We start from the raw sequence: 17,058 nt of genomic DNA on the forward strand, positions 1-17,058 counted from the left end.
GGAAAAATAGGTCCGTGGAACAGACTAGCTAACAGAGCAGGAAACCCGGTATATTAGGAGGCTCCTATCTGATGAATGCATCAGAAATAGGAAAATAAATGGGTGTAAAATAAAAGGTGTTCTGTATGACCTCACAGCACACACTGATATCAATTTAATTCTGAGTCAAGAATTAAACAGAAAAAGAAAATCATTTTAAAATAGGAGGCAGTTCAAATGACTGTTTCTGACTTCTGGACTGGGGAGAGCTTTGAAAGCAGAGAAACAGTGGAATGGATCTTAGGGTGAGACTTAACAGATGTATCTTTAATACTGATTATTAAACGCTTAACATGTAAGCCTTCTGTATGTTAAAAATCATAAAGAATACTACAATTTAAAGAGCAAGATGAGAACATGCTTTTCAGAAAATAGTAACGAAGGTGACGTTCCCTTACCAGTCACTCACGTGAGCAGACTGTCTGCCTCCTTCTCTTCCCCCGTGAACTGGAGGCCCAGGCATCCCTGGACACTCTGCCCACCCATTGATTTGTGTCTGATTTTTTTCATTGAACCCAGAGGCCACCTACTGCGTTCCTCACTCCTGTCCACCGGGACAGGTGAACGTCAGAAGGGTGTCCACCAGCTCTGGTCACCTGCAGCCTCTGGGCCCACGTGCCCTTCTCCCCGCAGCACACTGTAATGCTAGGTCCAAACTCCTAGCCAAGGCCACCTGTTCACGGTGCGTTGCATCCCATCCCTCCTGGGCCTCCCATGCCCTCCAAGGGCATCACGCCAGCATCATCTGTCATCCCTCCAGCAATGGCTCCCACCAGCAAGCAAACATGCTGTTATCCTAAAAACAAAATCAAGCACAAGCTCTCTTTTTTTCCCATTTCCCTCTCTGGCTGCTGTCCATTTGTCTCCTCTGATTGTATGTATCTTTTTCACTCAGCCTTGTTTGAAACTAGCCCACATGCTACAAAGCAGACTACAGGCCTCGTGAGGACAGCTTCAGTATAACTAGTCGTCCTTTTACGACCACCAGGACAGGTGTTCAGATCCCATGGGAAAGGGAACCAGAGGTGCTTGTAAATTGTTTTTAACTAGAGTTTACAAAGATGGCCCTTCGCTTTCTAAAAGGAATCTCCCCTGGGAACCTGGCCATTTCTTGCTCTTGGAGGATTTCCATCCATGACGGTCGGCGCCTGGCTTTTCATTCTCACTCCTCCTCTGGCCCCTCCCCTGTTCCTCACCTCGGCACCGGCACCCACTCACCTTCCGGAGTTCTCACAGCTCTGGTGTGCCATGACCTTTGCCCTCAGGGGTCCTCAGAGCTCCCAAACGGCTGCCCACCCGGGGCACCTTTCTTGATCCCCTAGACGAGCAGCAGTTTCTTCTCCGCCTGCAACTGCTCGGGCACCATGGTCACCCACCCGCCCACTAATGCATCTGTGCCTTTCCTGTGTGTTGCCATGGTGTTTAATGTGTCTGTTCTGCTCCCTTAACCCTGTTCCCAACCACGAGCATCTTCACACCTTTGGTTATTTTAGAAGGTGATTCTTAGAGGATGATGCACTGGTTTGCTCGGGCCTCATAACAAGGTACCACAGACATGGTGACTTAAACAGCAGGTGCCCCTTCTCTTGCAGCCGTGGAGGCTGGACGTCCAAGCTCAAGCTGGTCCCTCCCGAGGCCTCTCTCCCGGGTGTGCAGATGGCCGTCTCCTCCCAGTGTCCCCAGTTGTCGTCCCTGCGTCCTGATCTCCTCTTCTCAAAAGGACCCAGTCAGATTGAATTAGCACCCACCCTAGTGACCTCATTTTACCTTCGTCAGCCCTTTAAAGGTCCTACCTCCAAATAGGGTCCCATTCCGAGGTCCTGGGGGTCAGGACTATACATCCGAGGGCACACAGTTCGGTCTGTAACAGGTGGTGACGGAGAGCATGAACCACCACCACTGGCTCAGGAGCTGCTATGTGCTGGGCACTGAGCCGTTTTGAACCATTGTTTCGTTTCATCCTCACGATGACCCAACCCACCCGTCGCATCGCGTGCACGCTCTCCATCACGTGACGACCGGATGCTTCCCAGGGTCGTCATGACACTGATCTCTTTCCTCTCCCACAGGACGTACACCTTCAGTGTAGCCCCAGACCCGAGCTCCGGGAAGGACGGTGAAGCCAGCAGCAGACGGAACGGAGAGCCTCAGCGTCTGCCCGCGTCCCAGAGCAGCAGCCTGCAGTCCCTACAGGTGACGGGGCCCTGAGGTCAAATGAGCCGCTCACAGCCCCCCTCCGTGTCAACTCCGGGTAGACTCGGCTTCTCAGGGGCAGCTTTCATTCAGACACTGCTGCCCTGAGCTCAGACCCAGGTGGGCCAGCAAGGGGCCCATCTCTCTGCTACCAAGTCCCCCTGCTCCGTCCACCCCGGGCAGAGGGTGACCCCCGCACACACGCACACACTGTGAGCCTGACCAGTGTCATCATAGCACTAGGTCACGGGGCAGGAAAGGGGCAGGGACCCATCCCTCCTGGGGGGCCACACTCTCACCCTAACTCTGCCATCGGCCAGCTGGCTCCTTCCCCAAGAGCCCACCGGCCCCCAGAGCTTGCCTCCAGTTCAGACAAGAACTGAGTGCAGGGCAGGGGACACTGGGACCCTGGGAGGACAATGGGTGACCTCTTTAGCTGGGCCTTCAGGGGGTGAACGGCCTGGGTGGACAAGCTGCAGACTGGGAGCCAGAGGCCTGCCGGCCCCAAACCGATGAAAATGGGGCCCCCGCCCCAGACTCTCTGGGAATGAGGGGGGCCGGCCTGGACCGGGGCCGTGGGCTCCCTGAGGCTGAGCCCCGCTTTCAGATTGAAGGAGGGGAGGAGCTGGCTTGCAATGCTCAGCCCCGAGCTCGAGCTCGGCCTCTGTCTGAACACTGGTGCTTTAAATGGATGAGAACCTGACACCGTCCCGTCCCCGATAACAGAACCCTCCCCTGGCCCGAGGTCACTCCATCCAGGTAGTGAGAAAGGAAAACTGGCCATCGTTTTGCTATGGTTGAGTAGTGGGCTGAAAAACGTCTCCAGAGAGGTAAGGTCCCAATTCCTGCCACCTATTATGAGGAAAATGGTCTTTGCATGTGGGACTGAGATGAGGATCTTGATGCGGAGATTATCCTGCAGGCCCTAAACCTAATCACAGGAAACAGGAGATGTGATGCTCATAGACGAGGAGACAGGCACACAGGGAGAAGCCACGTGACCTCGGAGCAGAGACTGGAGCCACACGGCCACACATCAAGGATGCTGGGGCCACCGGGACCCTCCCCTAGAGCCTCTGAGGGGGCCTGGCCCTGCGACACCTTGATTTTGAACTTCCGGCCTTCAGAACTGGAAGAGAATAAGCTTCCTTTGTTTTCAGCCCCCGCAGTTGGTGCTTTGTTACAGCAGTCCCAGGAAAGGCATCCAGCGCCTTCTGTCAAAAGATCTGACGCAGCCCTGCTGTTGTGTGGACCCAGGGGTTAGTCCATTCCATTCCCCACGGACCTTTCACTTTATCATAATATTCCTGATGCAAAGCTCTGCATTTCAAAGTTCAGCTCCTCCGTGCTCTTCCAGGGAAGAAAATGCCCCCAATCCAAAACCGCAGCCCAAGGCAGTGATGGTGCTTTGAGACCATCAGTGAGCAGATCCAGGTTAGGAGCACGTGTGTGTCCTGTGACCTCCTGGGAAGATCCGTCCTCGGCATGGGGAATGAAATAGAAAGGGGGTCCTGGTGTCAGTGCAGGCAATCCCACAGCCATACTTCAAAATGTAAGACAGCAACGGGACTTCCCTGGTGGCACAGTGGCTGAGACTCCGTGCTCCAAATGCAGGGGGCTCGGGTTCGATCCTCGGACAGGGAACTAGATCCCACACGCGTGCCACAACTAAGAAGCCCACATGCTGCAACCAAGACCCAGTGCAACCAAATAAATAATTTTTTAAAAATGTAAGACAGCAAGACGACCTTCCCCTTGCAGCTGCCGGAGGTTGGTGTTTGCATCCTGAACCAAACATCGGCGCCCTCCACCACAGTATTCACTTCACCTTGACCATGTGCCCATTTTGAAGACTCGGCCCCAAGGCCCCGAGAAACTACATATGGAGACTTTGACCGTCCCATCGGCTCACAAACACCACATTTCATGCGCCCGTCAGAACGTAGTCAGGTCCACTGAGAAGAGCACTATATGTCAAGCAGCTGGAGATTCTGCATCCCCCCAGGGGTGGGTGGGCCCCATGAGGGGTTGGGAGGGTCTGGCTGGGGCTGCCCATGGTGCCGGACCCAAGAGCGCTTGTGAGGCAGGTGCAGTTTGCCCGAGACCCTACTTCCTGGTGTCTGCCCTTCTCAGCAATTCCCCAACCACTTTCCAACATGCGGGGACTCTGCTGGGGCCCCATCGTCCTTCTTGATGAACTTGAAGGCGTGCTGGGGGAGCAGCCAGAGGTGCAGACCCTCAAGGCCCCACCCCTGTCAGCAGAATCAATCCCAAGGGCGTGGTCAGTAGCACTGGCTAGTTTCAAATGAACGCCGTGTCTCTCAGGGTGTTTACCTGTTAAAAATACCTACATTTTCTTCTCCAGTATTTGGGGGAAACCAGAGTGTGATTCTGGGTCTGGTGATGGAGTTCACACCGAGGAGGGCCACATCTCGTCACCTCTTCCTCACCTCACTCAATAGCAAAGATACAGGGACTTCCCCGGTGGTCCAGTGGTTAAGACTCCGCACTTCCGATGCAGGGGGCGAGAGTTCGATCCCCAGTCGGGGAACTAAGATCCCACAGGCTGCGCAGAGCAGCCAAAAGAAAAAAAATAGCAGATACAAAACTATCAGCTCTCTCATTTTCACTCCGAAGCCCACCTTCAGAGGGATGTGAGGCCAAAGATGGGGAGGGAGAGAAAGGGTCCACCTGAGGAAAAGGAGTGGTCAGGGCAAAGCAGACCTCTGGCTGGAGCTGTCTCCTGTCCAGACGCCCTCCCCCTTCTGACCGTCCCTGGTGACCGTGGCTGCAGGCATGCCCAAGTCCCATGTCTTCCCTGGAGTCCCCCCAGCCCACCTCCTGTGGCAGGCACTGTCAGCTCTGCCCCTCATCCTCTGCCATCTGTGACTCATCTTTCCATGTTGGTCCAGAGGCCCCAGTGAGATCCGAGGCCCCCTAAGTGGGGCACCTGTGGACGACACCTTGTGTCCCAGCATCTGGCACGCGTGTCCCCGGACCCAGACGGCACGAGTCCCAAGAGGCAGCGGGCCGGTGCTGATGTGTAATTTCCCATCCTGCTCCAGAGTCGAGTCCCCTGAATGCTCTGGGCCTGGCACTGGGCAGCACCGCCCCTGCCCCCGGGGCTGGGAGGCGAGCTCCTTCAGAGTCCCGGCCCAGCCTCAGCGCCTCCCTCGAGAGGTTCTCTGTCACCTCTGGGGCTCCCGGGGGAGGCCTCTGCCCCACACAGCTGTCCTGGCGGCTCCACGTCGGCTCCACCCTCAGCCTCTGCAGGTCACTCTCACCTCTCTGGCCATCTCGGCTCTCCCTCATTCTCTCCGTCTTTTTTGCAGAAAATGTGCTCAGGCTTCCTCTCGAGGTCAACCTCTCCCTCTGACATAGCACAGCGAGGAGAAGGGCCAGCCCCAGCTCCCCTGAGGAAACCCCCAGCCACCCCGCACATAGAGGCCCCCTCCTCAAAGACCCCTCACGCCACGGCCTGGAATGCAGCCCTTGGGTTAATTCACCGAAGCACTGACCTCCCCCAGAGCAAAGGTGGACGTAAGCCCTGCAGTTCTGAGGCCCAAAGGCCGTCTGAGCCCCTGCCCAGAGCAAAGGGGGAGAACTCCAGAGAGCTCTGCTGTTTCCACAGCTGGCCCCTGCTAACCTCCTGTCGATGCCTTTCTCTCCCCAAAATAAATAAAGTAAAATAAAGTGCTGCTTTCCCCTAGCACTCAGCCAAACGGAAAAACGCCAGCTATGGGAAAGAAGGGCCAGCAAGAAAGGAGAAAGAAGGGATAGATGCAGGGCTTCTCCTCTGGGTGCCCAGAGCTGAACACACGCCCTGGCACTCTGGAGAACAGGGTGAACCACATTTAAGCAGAGAACCACATTTAGCACACCAACACTGGGGTGGTCCCAGAGGCCCAGCAACAGAGGAGACTAGGATGGATGGATGGATGGTTAAATAGATAGATAGATAGATAGGTAGGTAGGTAGATAGATAGATGATTGACTAATAGATAGATTTTATAGATAGATATAGATATAGATATAGATATACACACACACAGATGGTCCCCACCTTACAATGGTTCAACTTACAGTTGTTTGACTTTACGATGGTGCAAAAGCAATATGCATTCAGTAGAATTTTGAACACTTGAATTTTGAATTTTCCCAGACTAGTGACATGTGGTCCAATCCTCTCTCTGATGTTGGGCAGATATCAAATGATATTAAATGCATTTTTTACTTAAGATACTTTCAATTTATATGGGTTTATTGGGATGTAACCCCATCCTATGTTGAGGAAGATTTGTACATATCTACATAGTATATACATCTATCTATTATATATATATCTATTATACATAATAGATATTATGTAATCTGTAATATTATAATAGATAGTATATTATAATATAGTACATTATGATAGATATAATATAGTATATTATAAAGATTATAATTATATTATATAATTGAATTACAATTACATATCATATCATAAAGTAATAAATTGTATATATTATTATATTTAGGTAGATTCAGATCATTTCCTAAGAAGTCACTATGGAGGGGTGAATATTTGTGTCCCCCACCAAATTCCTATGTTGAAATCTTGTTGATCAATGAGATGGTGTTTGGAGGTGGGGCTTAGGTCATGCGGGTGGAGCTCTCATGAAAGGGGTTAGTGACCTTATGGAAAAGGCCCCCGAGAGCTCCCTTACCCTCCACCGTGTGAGGACACAGTGAGATGTTAGCACAAAAGAGGGCCCTCACCTAACTGTGCTGGTGCCTGATCTCTGGCACCCTGAGACTTCCAGCCCCCGGAACCGTGAGACACAAATTTCTGTTGTTTATAAGCCACCCAGAGTATTTTATTACAGCAGACTGAAGGGACCAAGACAAGGGATAAGAACTTGGAAGAGACAGAAAGTAGACAGTTGATGTGCCGTGATGTGGGTCATTCGTTCCACTTTCTTTTCATTTCCTATGTGTGCCATAGTGCCCAGAAAATTAAAAGTCGCAAGAAATTAGAGATCGCCTGCAATTCCTAGCCCCTTCTCATCATAATGGTCCTGGTAAAACGGGCTGTAGCTACTGAGCGAGGAAGGAAGAGACGTGGTGTCCAGGCCACCACTGGATGAGGGGGAGAAGCTGCTGGAACAAGTCTCAGAGGTGGGTGTTCACTCTCACGTGCCTTTCTTTCCACCATTCCAGGCCACCATATTGAGGAAAAGCGTCCTGGTGGTGCGCCATGGGGAGAGAGTGGACCAGATCTTCGGGAAGTCCTGGCTGCAGCAGTGTTCCACTCCCGACGGTAGGTGCAGTCCTGGCAGAATCCAGAGGCAGGAATTAGAGCTAACAGATGAGATCACGTCTCAGTTTTCTTAGCCAGAGCCCCTGGGGCACCATTCTTCAGAATGACCATGCATAGACTGTTCATGTGGGATAGACACACGCTCCATCTCTCTCCACAGGCATTACATGTGTGCATGTGAGCGTGTATGCATCTGTAAGTATCTTACCTCAAATGCTTTGGGGAAGATGGAGGAATGGTTTTCAATAGTAAGCAAGTCTGCTGGAGTGACACGTGGACAGCCCTGTGTGTCCTGGCAGCACACACATGGCATTTGGTTAGTGGGTAAGGCACTGCCTTGAAAGCAAGTCACTCTGACTGCAGTCACGAACCCTCAGCTGCTGGCACATACCCCAACTTGCAATCTCACAGCTGCATCTTTCTGAGGTCATCTTCCCTGCGGTGGTCGCTTCCCTACAATGTTTGGCCGTGCTATACTCAACTGAAGGGCATATTTTTTAATGTATTGGGTGCTTACCCCAACTTCACCCCTCTGGATGCCAAGAACTGAGAACAGGGCTTGTAAATACAAAATACCCACAGTCTCTGTACTGATCCACAATTGTATCACACACATCCCCAAATGGAAAGCCCAGAGTGCCAATATTTCTGAGCCATGGATAATTATATAAATGAAAGTATTAAATGAACCTAGTGATAAAATCCATTCACAGTGGCTGGACTTGCTGAGCCCTTGGGGATCCCTCCAGGAGCCCATGAGGCCAAGAAAGGGGGAAGTGAATAGGGGAAGCATTGGCAGATGACCTGAATGCAGAAGAAAATTCCTGAGCAAATGACGTCATGACTACACCTATCTCCAAGAACCCATAGAACTAATGCCATGCCTGTCTCTACAAAACAAGACCAAGTAGAGGCACAAAGGCTCAAGGAAGAAATAGGTGGCTCTGAAGATGCATTGGCATTCAAACAAAGAATTATAAGACACTTCTTGCAATAAAACAATTACTAAAACTACAGACTGAAAAGGCACACATGTCAGTATGTATATGATGGTGGTGGTGGTGTGAGAACCAGACCAGACAACCAACATCAAAAAGAGTGACTGGAAAAAAAAAAAGAGTGACTGGACTTCATAAAAAGAGGGACAAGATTTGGTCATCTACGCAAAAGATCAAGTCACCTCTAAGGGAAAAGGTTTTAAAGGCGCTGGAAATTCCCAGCTTAGAGGCAACTGCTGATGCATCTTCCACCAGGTAAGGAAGCCCTGGTACAGTGCAACGTGACTGTCTACTTGGTCTGAATTCTGCAAGTTGCAGTGTTTGATCAATTACAATGACGGGTATTTGGGGACACTGCTGGCCTCCCCTTGCATTCCGGCATCCCTCCTGGTTTCTGCTCACTTCTGGACGAAGGACCCACACCCTCTATGGCCCCTCACTTCCCAGCGGCGCTGGCCCAGGGCACCCCTATTCGCTCAGACTGTAGTCCAGTCAGAACCCAACCACCCCCCAGGTCCTCGGCTTCTTCTGAGCTCTGCCCTCTGCCTCCCAAAGTGATCACAGATAAAGCATCAGTGAGGGCAAAAGACCTCAGTGGAGTAGTTTCACATTTGGGGATGACAGATGCCCTTGAGAATATGACAGAAGTGACGGACCTTCGCTTTGAATGAAAAACAAATACCAGCTTTCCCTGCGGGCACACCTAACACTGGCATTTAATAAAGGTCTGTAAAGCTTACAGTTCAAACAAAGTCTCTGCCAGTGGAAATTCCAGGGAGGCAGCTTCCAGAAAAATCTTGCATGGAACCTAAAAACACAAGGCATGCAAATAGCCGCCGCCTGCCTCCCCTTGGTGAACTGCTGGGAGGCTGGGGTGGCGTGTTCGGGAGCAAGTGACAGGCCAGCCGTATGACGTATGGCAGGCCTCAGGAGAGGCAGGTTGGCTGCTAGAATCTGTTGTAGCCAGGAGGTTTGGGGGCCGCTTGGGAGGATGAGAGGGCTCGGTGTGGTGTGGCGTGATTATCCATTTATCCGCAGGGATAATTGGATAATGTGAGGATGAGATCAGACCTGACCCTATTGGCCACTACCTCTGAGCCAGGCTCCGGGCTCCAAGCATTATCTTGCTGATTCGTTCAGACAACTCTGTTGTTTCCCGATTTTTATTGATAAAGGAGATTAGTCAGTTGCCTCTACACACACAGAGCTAGTAACTGGTGGTGCCAGGATTTGCACCAGATCATCCAGGCTTCTAGCCCAAAGTCAAACTCAAAGTGAACCAAGGTGCTCTGAGCCTCTGAATGGGTGGTGGTGGTGGGGAGTCCCAGTGGAGCCCCCTGATGTCCAGTCCTGCCTCAAGCAGCTGACTAATAATACACAATGCAGGACCCTCTCCCGCCATCTGTATTCTGTCCCGTAGGCAATGGGACATCTTCAAGCTATGGGGACGGGTTGAGTTTCATCTAATTAATTAATACCAATTTGAGATTCTTATCGAGTTAAGCTAAATCAGTCTCGGTTCTTAATCAGGAAAACTGTATGACTCTTCGGGGGGGGTTTGAGAGGACAAAGAAGGTCTCATGGTTCCTATGGCTGAAACATACGTTTTCTGTGTTTGAGGGAATGGGTGGTGAGAGTAGGACTTCCTCCTGGAATTGAATCCACATCACAGAGCATGCTCAAGAAAGAACACAGTTGACCACAATGTAAATAATTACCATGTTTCAAATGTGGGTCTTGATCTTAAGAGTCTAGTGGGACAAATATGCACTAACTCAGTGGAACTGAGCATCTGGTACTTATTTATGCTTTAGGGAAATACTACCGACCAGACCTGAACTTCCCTCGCAGTCTGCCCAGACGGAGCCAAGGTATCAAAGACTTTGAAAACGATCCACCTTTATCGTCCTGTGGAATTTTCCAGTCCAGAATGGCAGGTATGTTTGAGGATCATTCTAGTAGGAATAGTAACAATAGTTGTGGCAGTGATTATCACTCACGTGTATTGAGTCCTTGCTACGTGCCCTTTGAGGTCAGACTTCCCCTTTATATAAGGGCACCAGTCCTCATAAATTGCTCGTCTTAACTTGATCACCTCTATAAAGACCCTACATTCAAAGAAGGTCACACTGTGAGGCATGGGGTTAGGACTCCGACATATGAATTGAGGGAACAGATATCAGCCCATCACAACATCCACGGAAACCTCACTGGTGTTGGTACCATGCAGATTTTGTACTGAAGAGATCTCCTTCTTTCCCAAAGATCAGGTCCTCTAATTTTGCAAGAAGAAATGTGATTTACAGGCTTGTCCTTCCATGAGCCCCAGGGGGCTTGAGTTTCCATTACTGCAGATGACCATGAACTTGAAACAGCACCCAGTTGATGTTCACAGTTCTGTGGGTCAGAAACATAAACACAGCATGGCTGGGTTCTCTGTTCAGGGTCTGAACTCTGATATCAAGCTGCTGGCTTCCCACCTGGAGCCTCCTGGAAAAAGTTCCACATTCATTGGGCTGGTGGGAGAATTCAGTTCCTTGTGGTTGTAGGACTGAAGTCCTCACTTCCTTGCCTGGTGCCAGCACAGGGCCTGCTGGATTCCTAGAGCCCACCCACCTTCCTTGCAACATGGCCCCCTCCATCTTGGAAACCAACAATAGAGAATTTATTGCATGTCAAATCCCTCTACCTTTGGTTTTTAAAAAAATTTTTATGAAAGTAGAGTTGGTTTACAATATCATATAAGTTTCAGGTATACAGCAAAGTGGTTCAGTTTTAGATAGATAGATAGACAGACAGATAGATAGATAGACGTTCTTTTTCAGATTCCTTTCCCTTATAGGTTATTACAAAATATTGAGTCTACTTCCCTGTGCTATGAAGAAGGAACTTGTTGGTTGTCTATTGTATACATAGTAGTGTGTCTATGTTATCTAACTTCCTTTCTGTGGCCGGCTGGAGAAATCTCTGCTTTTAATGGGCTCACCCGAATGGGTCTGGCCCACCTGTGATCATCTCCCTTCTGCCGTATAACATAACCTGGTCACAGGGGTGCTAGCTCACCGTATTCACAGCTTCCACCTACACACCAGGGGATTATACAGGGTGTGTATACAGGGTGGTGGTGGGGATTCTTGGGGCCGCTTAAGACCCTGTCTGCCACAGGTAGTAAGCCACCTGTTGGAGTTGCCACCATGGGTAGCTACAGTTATGAAGAGGGCACTTCCCCACCTGCTGTCTTCCAGGGGAAGCTCTGCTCGACAGTGGCATCAGGATCACCTCCGTCTTCACCTCCCCAGCCCTCCGCTGTGTGCAGACAGCCAAACACATCCTGGAAGGTCAGTGAGAACTGTAGCTATAGCTTCTCATGTGGACTCGACCTCATGACTCTTCTCCTGGGGCAGATGACAGTGAACAGAGGTGAGACTGGGGTGGGTGACCACGAATGGCCACACAAAGTCACAAGACAGCTGTGAACCAGCCCTTGAGAACTGTTAGGAGGCACTGAGCCAGTTAGCGTTTCTGGAAGGTCAGGATTGTAATTCGCCTTTGGCCTGCTTCTGCCATGTGTTTTTTTTTTTTTTTTTTGCGGTACGCGGGCCTCTCCCTGTTGTGGCCTCTCCCGTTGCGGAGCACAGGCTCCGGACGCGCAGGCTCAGCGGCCATGGCTCACGGGCCCAGCCGCTCCGCGGCATGCGGCATCCTCCCGGACCGGGGCACGAACCCGCGTCCCCTGCATCGGCAGGCGGACTCTCAACCACTGCGCCACCAGGGAAGCCCCTGCCATGTGTTTTTTTTTTTTTTTGCGGTACGCGGGCCTCTCCCTGTTGTGGCCTCTCCCGTTGCGGAGCACAGGCTCCGGACGCGCAGGCTCAGCGGCCATGGCTCACGGGCCCAGCCGCTCCGCGGCATGCGGCATCCTCCCGGACCGGGGCACGAACCCGCGTCCCCTGCATCGGCAGGCGGACTCTCAACCACTGCGCCACCAGGGAAGCCCCTGCCATGTGTTTTTTTTTTTTTTTGCGGTACGCGGGCCTCTCCCTGTTGTGGCCTCTCCCGTTGCGGAGCACAGGCTCCGGACGCGCAGGCTCAGCGGCCATGGCTCACGGGCCCAGCCGCTCCGCGGCATGCGGCATCCTCCCGGACCGGGGCACGAACCCGCGTCCCCTGCATCGGCAGGCGGACTCTCAACCACTGCGCCACCAGGGAAGCCCCTGCCATGTGTTTTTTTAAAAGCTGGGGGCGAGGATGTTCCCAGAGAGCTGAGAACTGCTGTGGTCCCTTCTCAAGTCCAAAATGCAAGACGCCCTGGGCAAGGGAATCGGGAGCTGTTCAGCACCATCAAAAGTTGCTGTGGGATGGGAAGCCAGTGGCAGACCCTTCTGAGCGAGCGTCCACCTACAGGAAGAAGCAACTTCCTGCCAGAGATGGGCAGCCTGCCCTGGAGGTCCTGGTTCCGCCCCCCCAGTGTGTGGAAGGGGACACAAGACCTAGGTCGCCATGCACACACGGCCGGTCCTCCACAGTGATGGGACTGAGGGCAGAGCGTGTGGACACAGGTGCAGCAGGTGGGCACATGTGGAGGAGGGGGGTTGCCTCTGCTTTCTCAGAGACACAGGAAGTCAGGTCGCCAGGTGAGCGTGAGAAAGGGGAGCGCTGAATGTGTGACATGCTTATTGGGGAGGGGGGCCAGGACAGGGATGGGGACGTACAAGGTGACCACTAGGCAGCACAAAGGCCACTTGAGGTTATGGGCACGGCCTTACACGGAGACCCATCAGCTGGGCTGGGGCCGCCCCCAGGCGTGGGCCAGGAGGAGCGGAAGGAACTGGGGCTATAACCCCGGATGGGTTTGAGAAGTAAGTACGATGAAGCAAGAAAGGGTGCGCGGTGCACAGGGAAGGGCCGTGGAGATTGAGTGGAGATTTTAAGCTGTGTAAGGTAGGGAGTTAGGGGCTGGGGGAGGCCAATGATACCAAGAAAAGAGTCAGCTCCATGGAGTGAAATCCCGGGAGGTGGCTGGAGGGTTGGAATCAGACACGAGGGACAGGAGGCTACAGAGAAAGGAAGCCTGGCTGGAGATAGAGAAGGGGATGGCACTGAGCTTAGAGGGGGTTGCAGCTGCTGGGAATGACCTACTAAGTCAAGATCAGGGAGGAAGGACATCAGTAGAGGAAGGGGACAAAGGGGAAAGAGGTTACCGCTGGACAAGCCGTCTTGCAGATAACGGCATCGTGCCTGGAGCGGTGTCAGAAAGGGGGCAGCAAGCAGACCTTCACAGGAGGAGCTGTTGAAACGATGGCGGGTCCGCCAGCCCGAGCCCCTCCCCAGTATCTCCTCCACGTCGATCAGAGAAGCTCTGACAAAGTGCCTTCCCGATTCTGCCACGCAGCTGGGAATCCCTCCCAGGGATGGACCTGATCCTTGCACAGGACCTGTGTGGGCCCGTGGCCAGTCCAGTCCTTTCCTACCTTCTCATTAACGTGCTGTTTCTTGATCCACTCGCTAAGTTGTGAGGGTAGAAACCCATTTCATCACCGTCCACTTTCCACACATTTAAAACTCGTAGGCCGTCTCTGTGCATCGTCAGCCCTGCAGACGTCCCCTCCGTTTGTCATTTCTCATCCGAGCATGACAGGGGACCCTGGACTCCCCTGCACGGTTTCTCGGGTCCCTGAGACGGAGAAACGCTCATGGTTTCCCCCGCTGTTGAGATGTGCACGTTCATTGCTTTGCTTCCCTGCAGCTCTGGGCTCTGGACCCATGGAGCCGAGGGCAGGTTAAAGCACGTCAGCTGCTAAACAAACCCGGGAGGGGCCCAGGACCCCACCGTGTTTGCTCTGTTTCCATTTGATAACTCTTAATAAATAGGACAGAAGAAAGCAAAATAGATATGAAGTCATTTTATCCCCGGATAGCTTAGGATCAATATATGTGTAATTAATTCAACAACTATAGAGATCAGATGTGAAGAAAGTAAGAAACACACACAAATACAGGATAAAAGGTGACAGGCTCATCCCTGATTCTCCTATGCCCCCCACCCGCCTTTAAACCCGCCATTTAATGGAGCTTATTTTGTTTTAACCCATCCGAGAGGCTGATACTTTTCCACTAACCTAAAAAAGCACTTGAATTTCCATCTGAGGCTGGCAGCCCACAGGTGAGCGGGGCTGACACCTGCACACTGCCTGTGTCCAGCCAGGCCAGCACGCGGATATCTCTGACTGTGAATTCCTCCGAGTCTCCAGGCCCTTTCCTAATGATGCTCTCAGGCTCCCTTTCCGCAGCCAGCCTCCCAGCCATTGCCACAACATATGAAAAAAAAGATAAGGAATATTCTTTTGGCCTTAAACGAATATAACTGAGAGCTTCAAAAACATTTTTCGTAACTTTATCCCCTTTTGGTTATCATTCATGTTTCCTCATTATGAACGTATCTGTTCCAATTTCTCTGACTTCTATTATGTGCATCTCTTGCATTTAAAATAAAAGCTCCCCAAAATGTTTTCTGACCACGATCATGTCAACGTCTTTAACATGATCTCTCATTGACTTTTACTCTATATGCAGGTGAGGAGAGGACGACAAAGTCAGTTAAAAGAGCATAAATCCATAAATCCTGTGTTAATCCAGAAAGCAGGATGCCCGGCCTCCTTCATATGTCCTCGAACATGACCATCCTGCTCTCCAGAATGCTAAGCTTTATCTCACCACCATGTCAGTGAATGTGTCCAGACGGACCATTTCCCAAAGTGTGACCCACAGAACAGGAAGAGGGCCCAACGCCATTTGGGACACTCTCCAGACTCCTTTTTTTTTAATTTTGTAGAGTATCATTTTTCTTGTTTCAATTTATTTTTTATTGAAGAATTGTTGAATTACAATGTTGTGTTAATTTCTGCTGTACAGCAAAGTGACTCAGTTATATGCATATGTATTCTTTTTCATATTCTTTTCCATGATGGTTTATCACAGGTTATTGAATGTAGTTCCCCGCGCTCTCCAGTAGGACCTTGTTGTTTATCCAGCCTATATATAATAGTTGGCATCTGCTAATCCCAAACTCCCAATCCTTCCCTCTCCAAACTCTTTCTTCATGTCACCTATTCCCGGTGGACACGAGCCCCTCACAGGCTGCGGGAGAGCCCAGGAGCCCCATCAACCAGGCTTAACTCTCTTTTCTAAATGTGCTTTGCAAAGGAACCCATTTCATGGGCCTGAAATACATTTTGGAAATGGATTTTATTGCCAGCATTTCCGTTTAATGTCATTTTCTCCATTTCGAATAAAAACATTAAGGTCTTGTTTTTCCCCCACTCAGAGGTGGTCTTAGTTTATAGGTCTCTTACTGAAGGTATAAAAAAAAAATGTCAGCTTATGGAATGTGCTTTTCTGTAGCAAACATATGTACTATTTTTGGCAAAAAAGACAAAGTATCCTTAGATGCAAATGTGATTATATGAAGTTTTGTCCAAAACAACTTGACCAGTTAGATTTTACTGAATTCATGACTTCCATTTCCAGTTTTTTTTAATTTACAATAGCAAGAGGAGGTTTTTTCTCATTAAAAAAAAAAAAATCCTAGGGAAGGGTGAGTTGTGAGAGATTCCAGAAGGTGACTCCCATCCACCTTCCAATTCAGCTCAGTCTGGGGTAAGTGTTTACCAGGATGGCGCTTCCGTGTGATTAACAAGCTCCACGATTGCCCTCGTCTTTTCCTCAGACCATTGGACCAGCCAAGTCCTCATAGGTGCAGGCTCCTTCTTGACCCAAGCAGGAGCCCGGGTGCCGCGTGCTATGGGGCTGCATCGGGTGACCAGGATGAGCACCAGGGAGGCTGCTGCCAGTGGCACCTCCCAGATCCCAAGACACTCTGGCCCTTCCTGATGAACAGAGGGTCATCACTCCTCTCACACCCTCCAACTGCTCGTGGCTTTTATCTGAGAAATAGTGTAAAGTCAGATTTTTTTCCAAAGTTTTGATTTAGACCTAGGAAGAGACTTATTTACAGAAAGCCAAAATAGTCACCGAAGATGATAAACACTTGTTTTCTGTTGAATCCAGAGCTCAAACTGGAGAAGAAAATTAAGATAAGAGTGGAGCCCGGAATCTTTGAATGGACCCAATGGGAGGCTGGCAAAACCACCCCAACCCTCATGACCCTGGAAGAGCTGAAAGAGGCCAACTTCAACGTCAGCATGGATTATAGGTGAGCCGCCTCACGTCGTCTGCTGCTGGGGTTTTCTCGTTCTTGTTAAAGAAAAATTACTCACGACACTTGGTAAAGATAACAAGGAAGGCTTTATTCAAGAGGGACCACTGCAGTGGGGGGTTGCAGAACCGGAGGAAGATCAGATTCCCCTCCGAATATAAGGCCAAGTGGGGATTCTTCCTCCCAGGAGCAGGATGGGGCGATGGGAGATTCTTAAGAGAACAGGGTGGGGCTTCCCTGGTGGCGCAGTGGTTGAGAGTCCGCCTGCCGATGCAGGGGACGCGGGTTCGTGCCCCGGTCCGGGAAGA

At 51.0% G+C, this 17,058-nt stretch overlaps 1 protein-coding gene across 1 annotated transcript in view; it reads left to right on the forward strand.

Moving 5' to 3' along the window:
* The window catches only part of UBASH3A (ubiquitin associated and SH3 domain containing A), a 40,752-nt gene that overhangs the window by 17,748 nt on the left and 5,946 nt on the right, over positions 1 to 17,058 (forward strand). The window contains exons 7-11 of the mRNA XM_007457355.1: positions 2,109 to 2,232; positions 7,438 to 7,537; positions 10,350 to 10,472; positions 11,781 to 11,873; positions 16,603 to 16,747. Of these exons, the coding sequence (XP_007457417.1) occupies positions 2,109 to 2,232; positions 7,438 to 7,537; positions 10,350 to 10,472; positions 11,781 to 11,873; positions 16,603 to 16,747 (585 nt within the window). The remainder of the gene's footprint in view (positions 1 to 2,108; positions 2,233 to 7,437; positions 7,538 to 10,349; positions 10,473 to 11,780; positions 11,874 to 16,602; positions 16,748 to 17,058) is intronic.

Source organism: Lipotes vexillifer, unplaced genomic scaffold, assembly GCF_000442215.2.
Source record: "Lipotes vexillifer unplaced genomic scaffold, Lipotes_vexillifer_v1.1 scaffold1944, whole genome shotgun sequence".
In the NCBI taxonomy this organism is placed as follows: domain Eukaryota; kingdom Metazoa; phylum Chordata; class Mammalia; order Artiodactyla; family Lipotidae; genus Lipotes; species Lipotes vexillifer.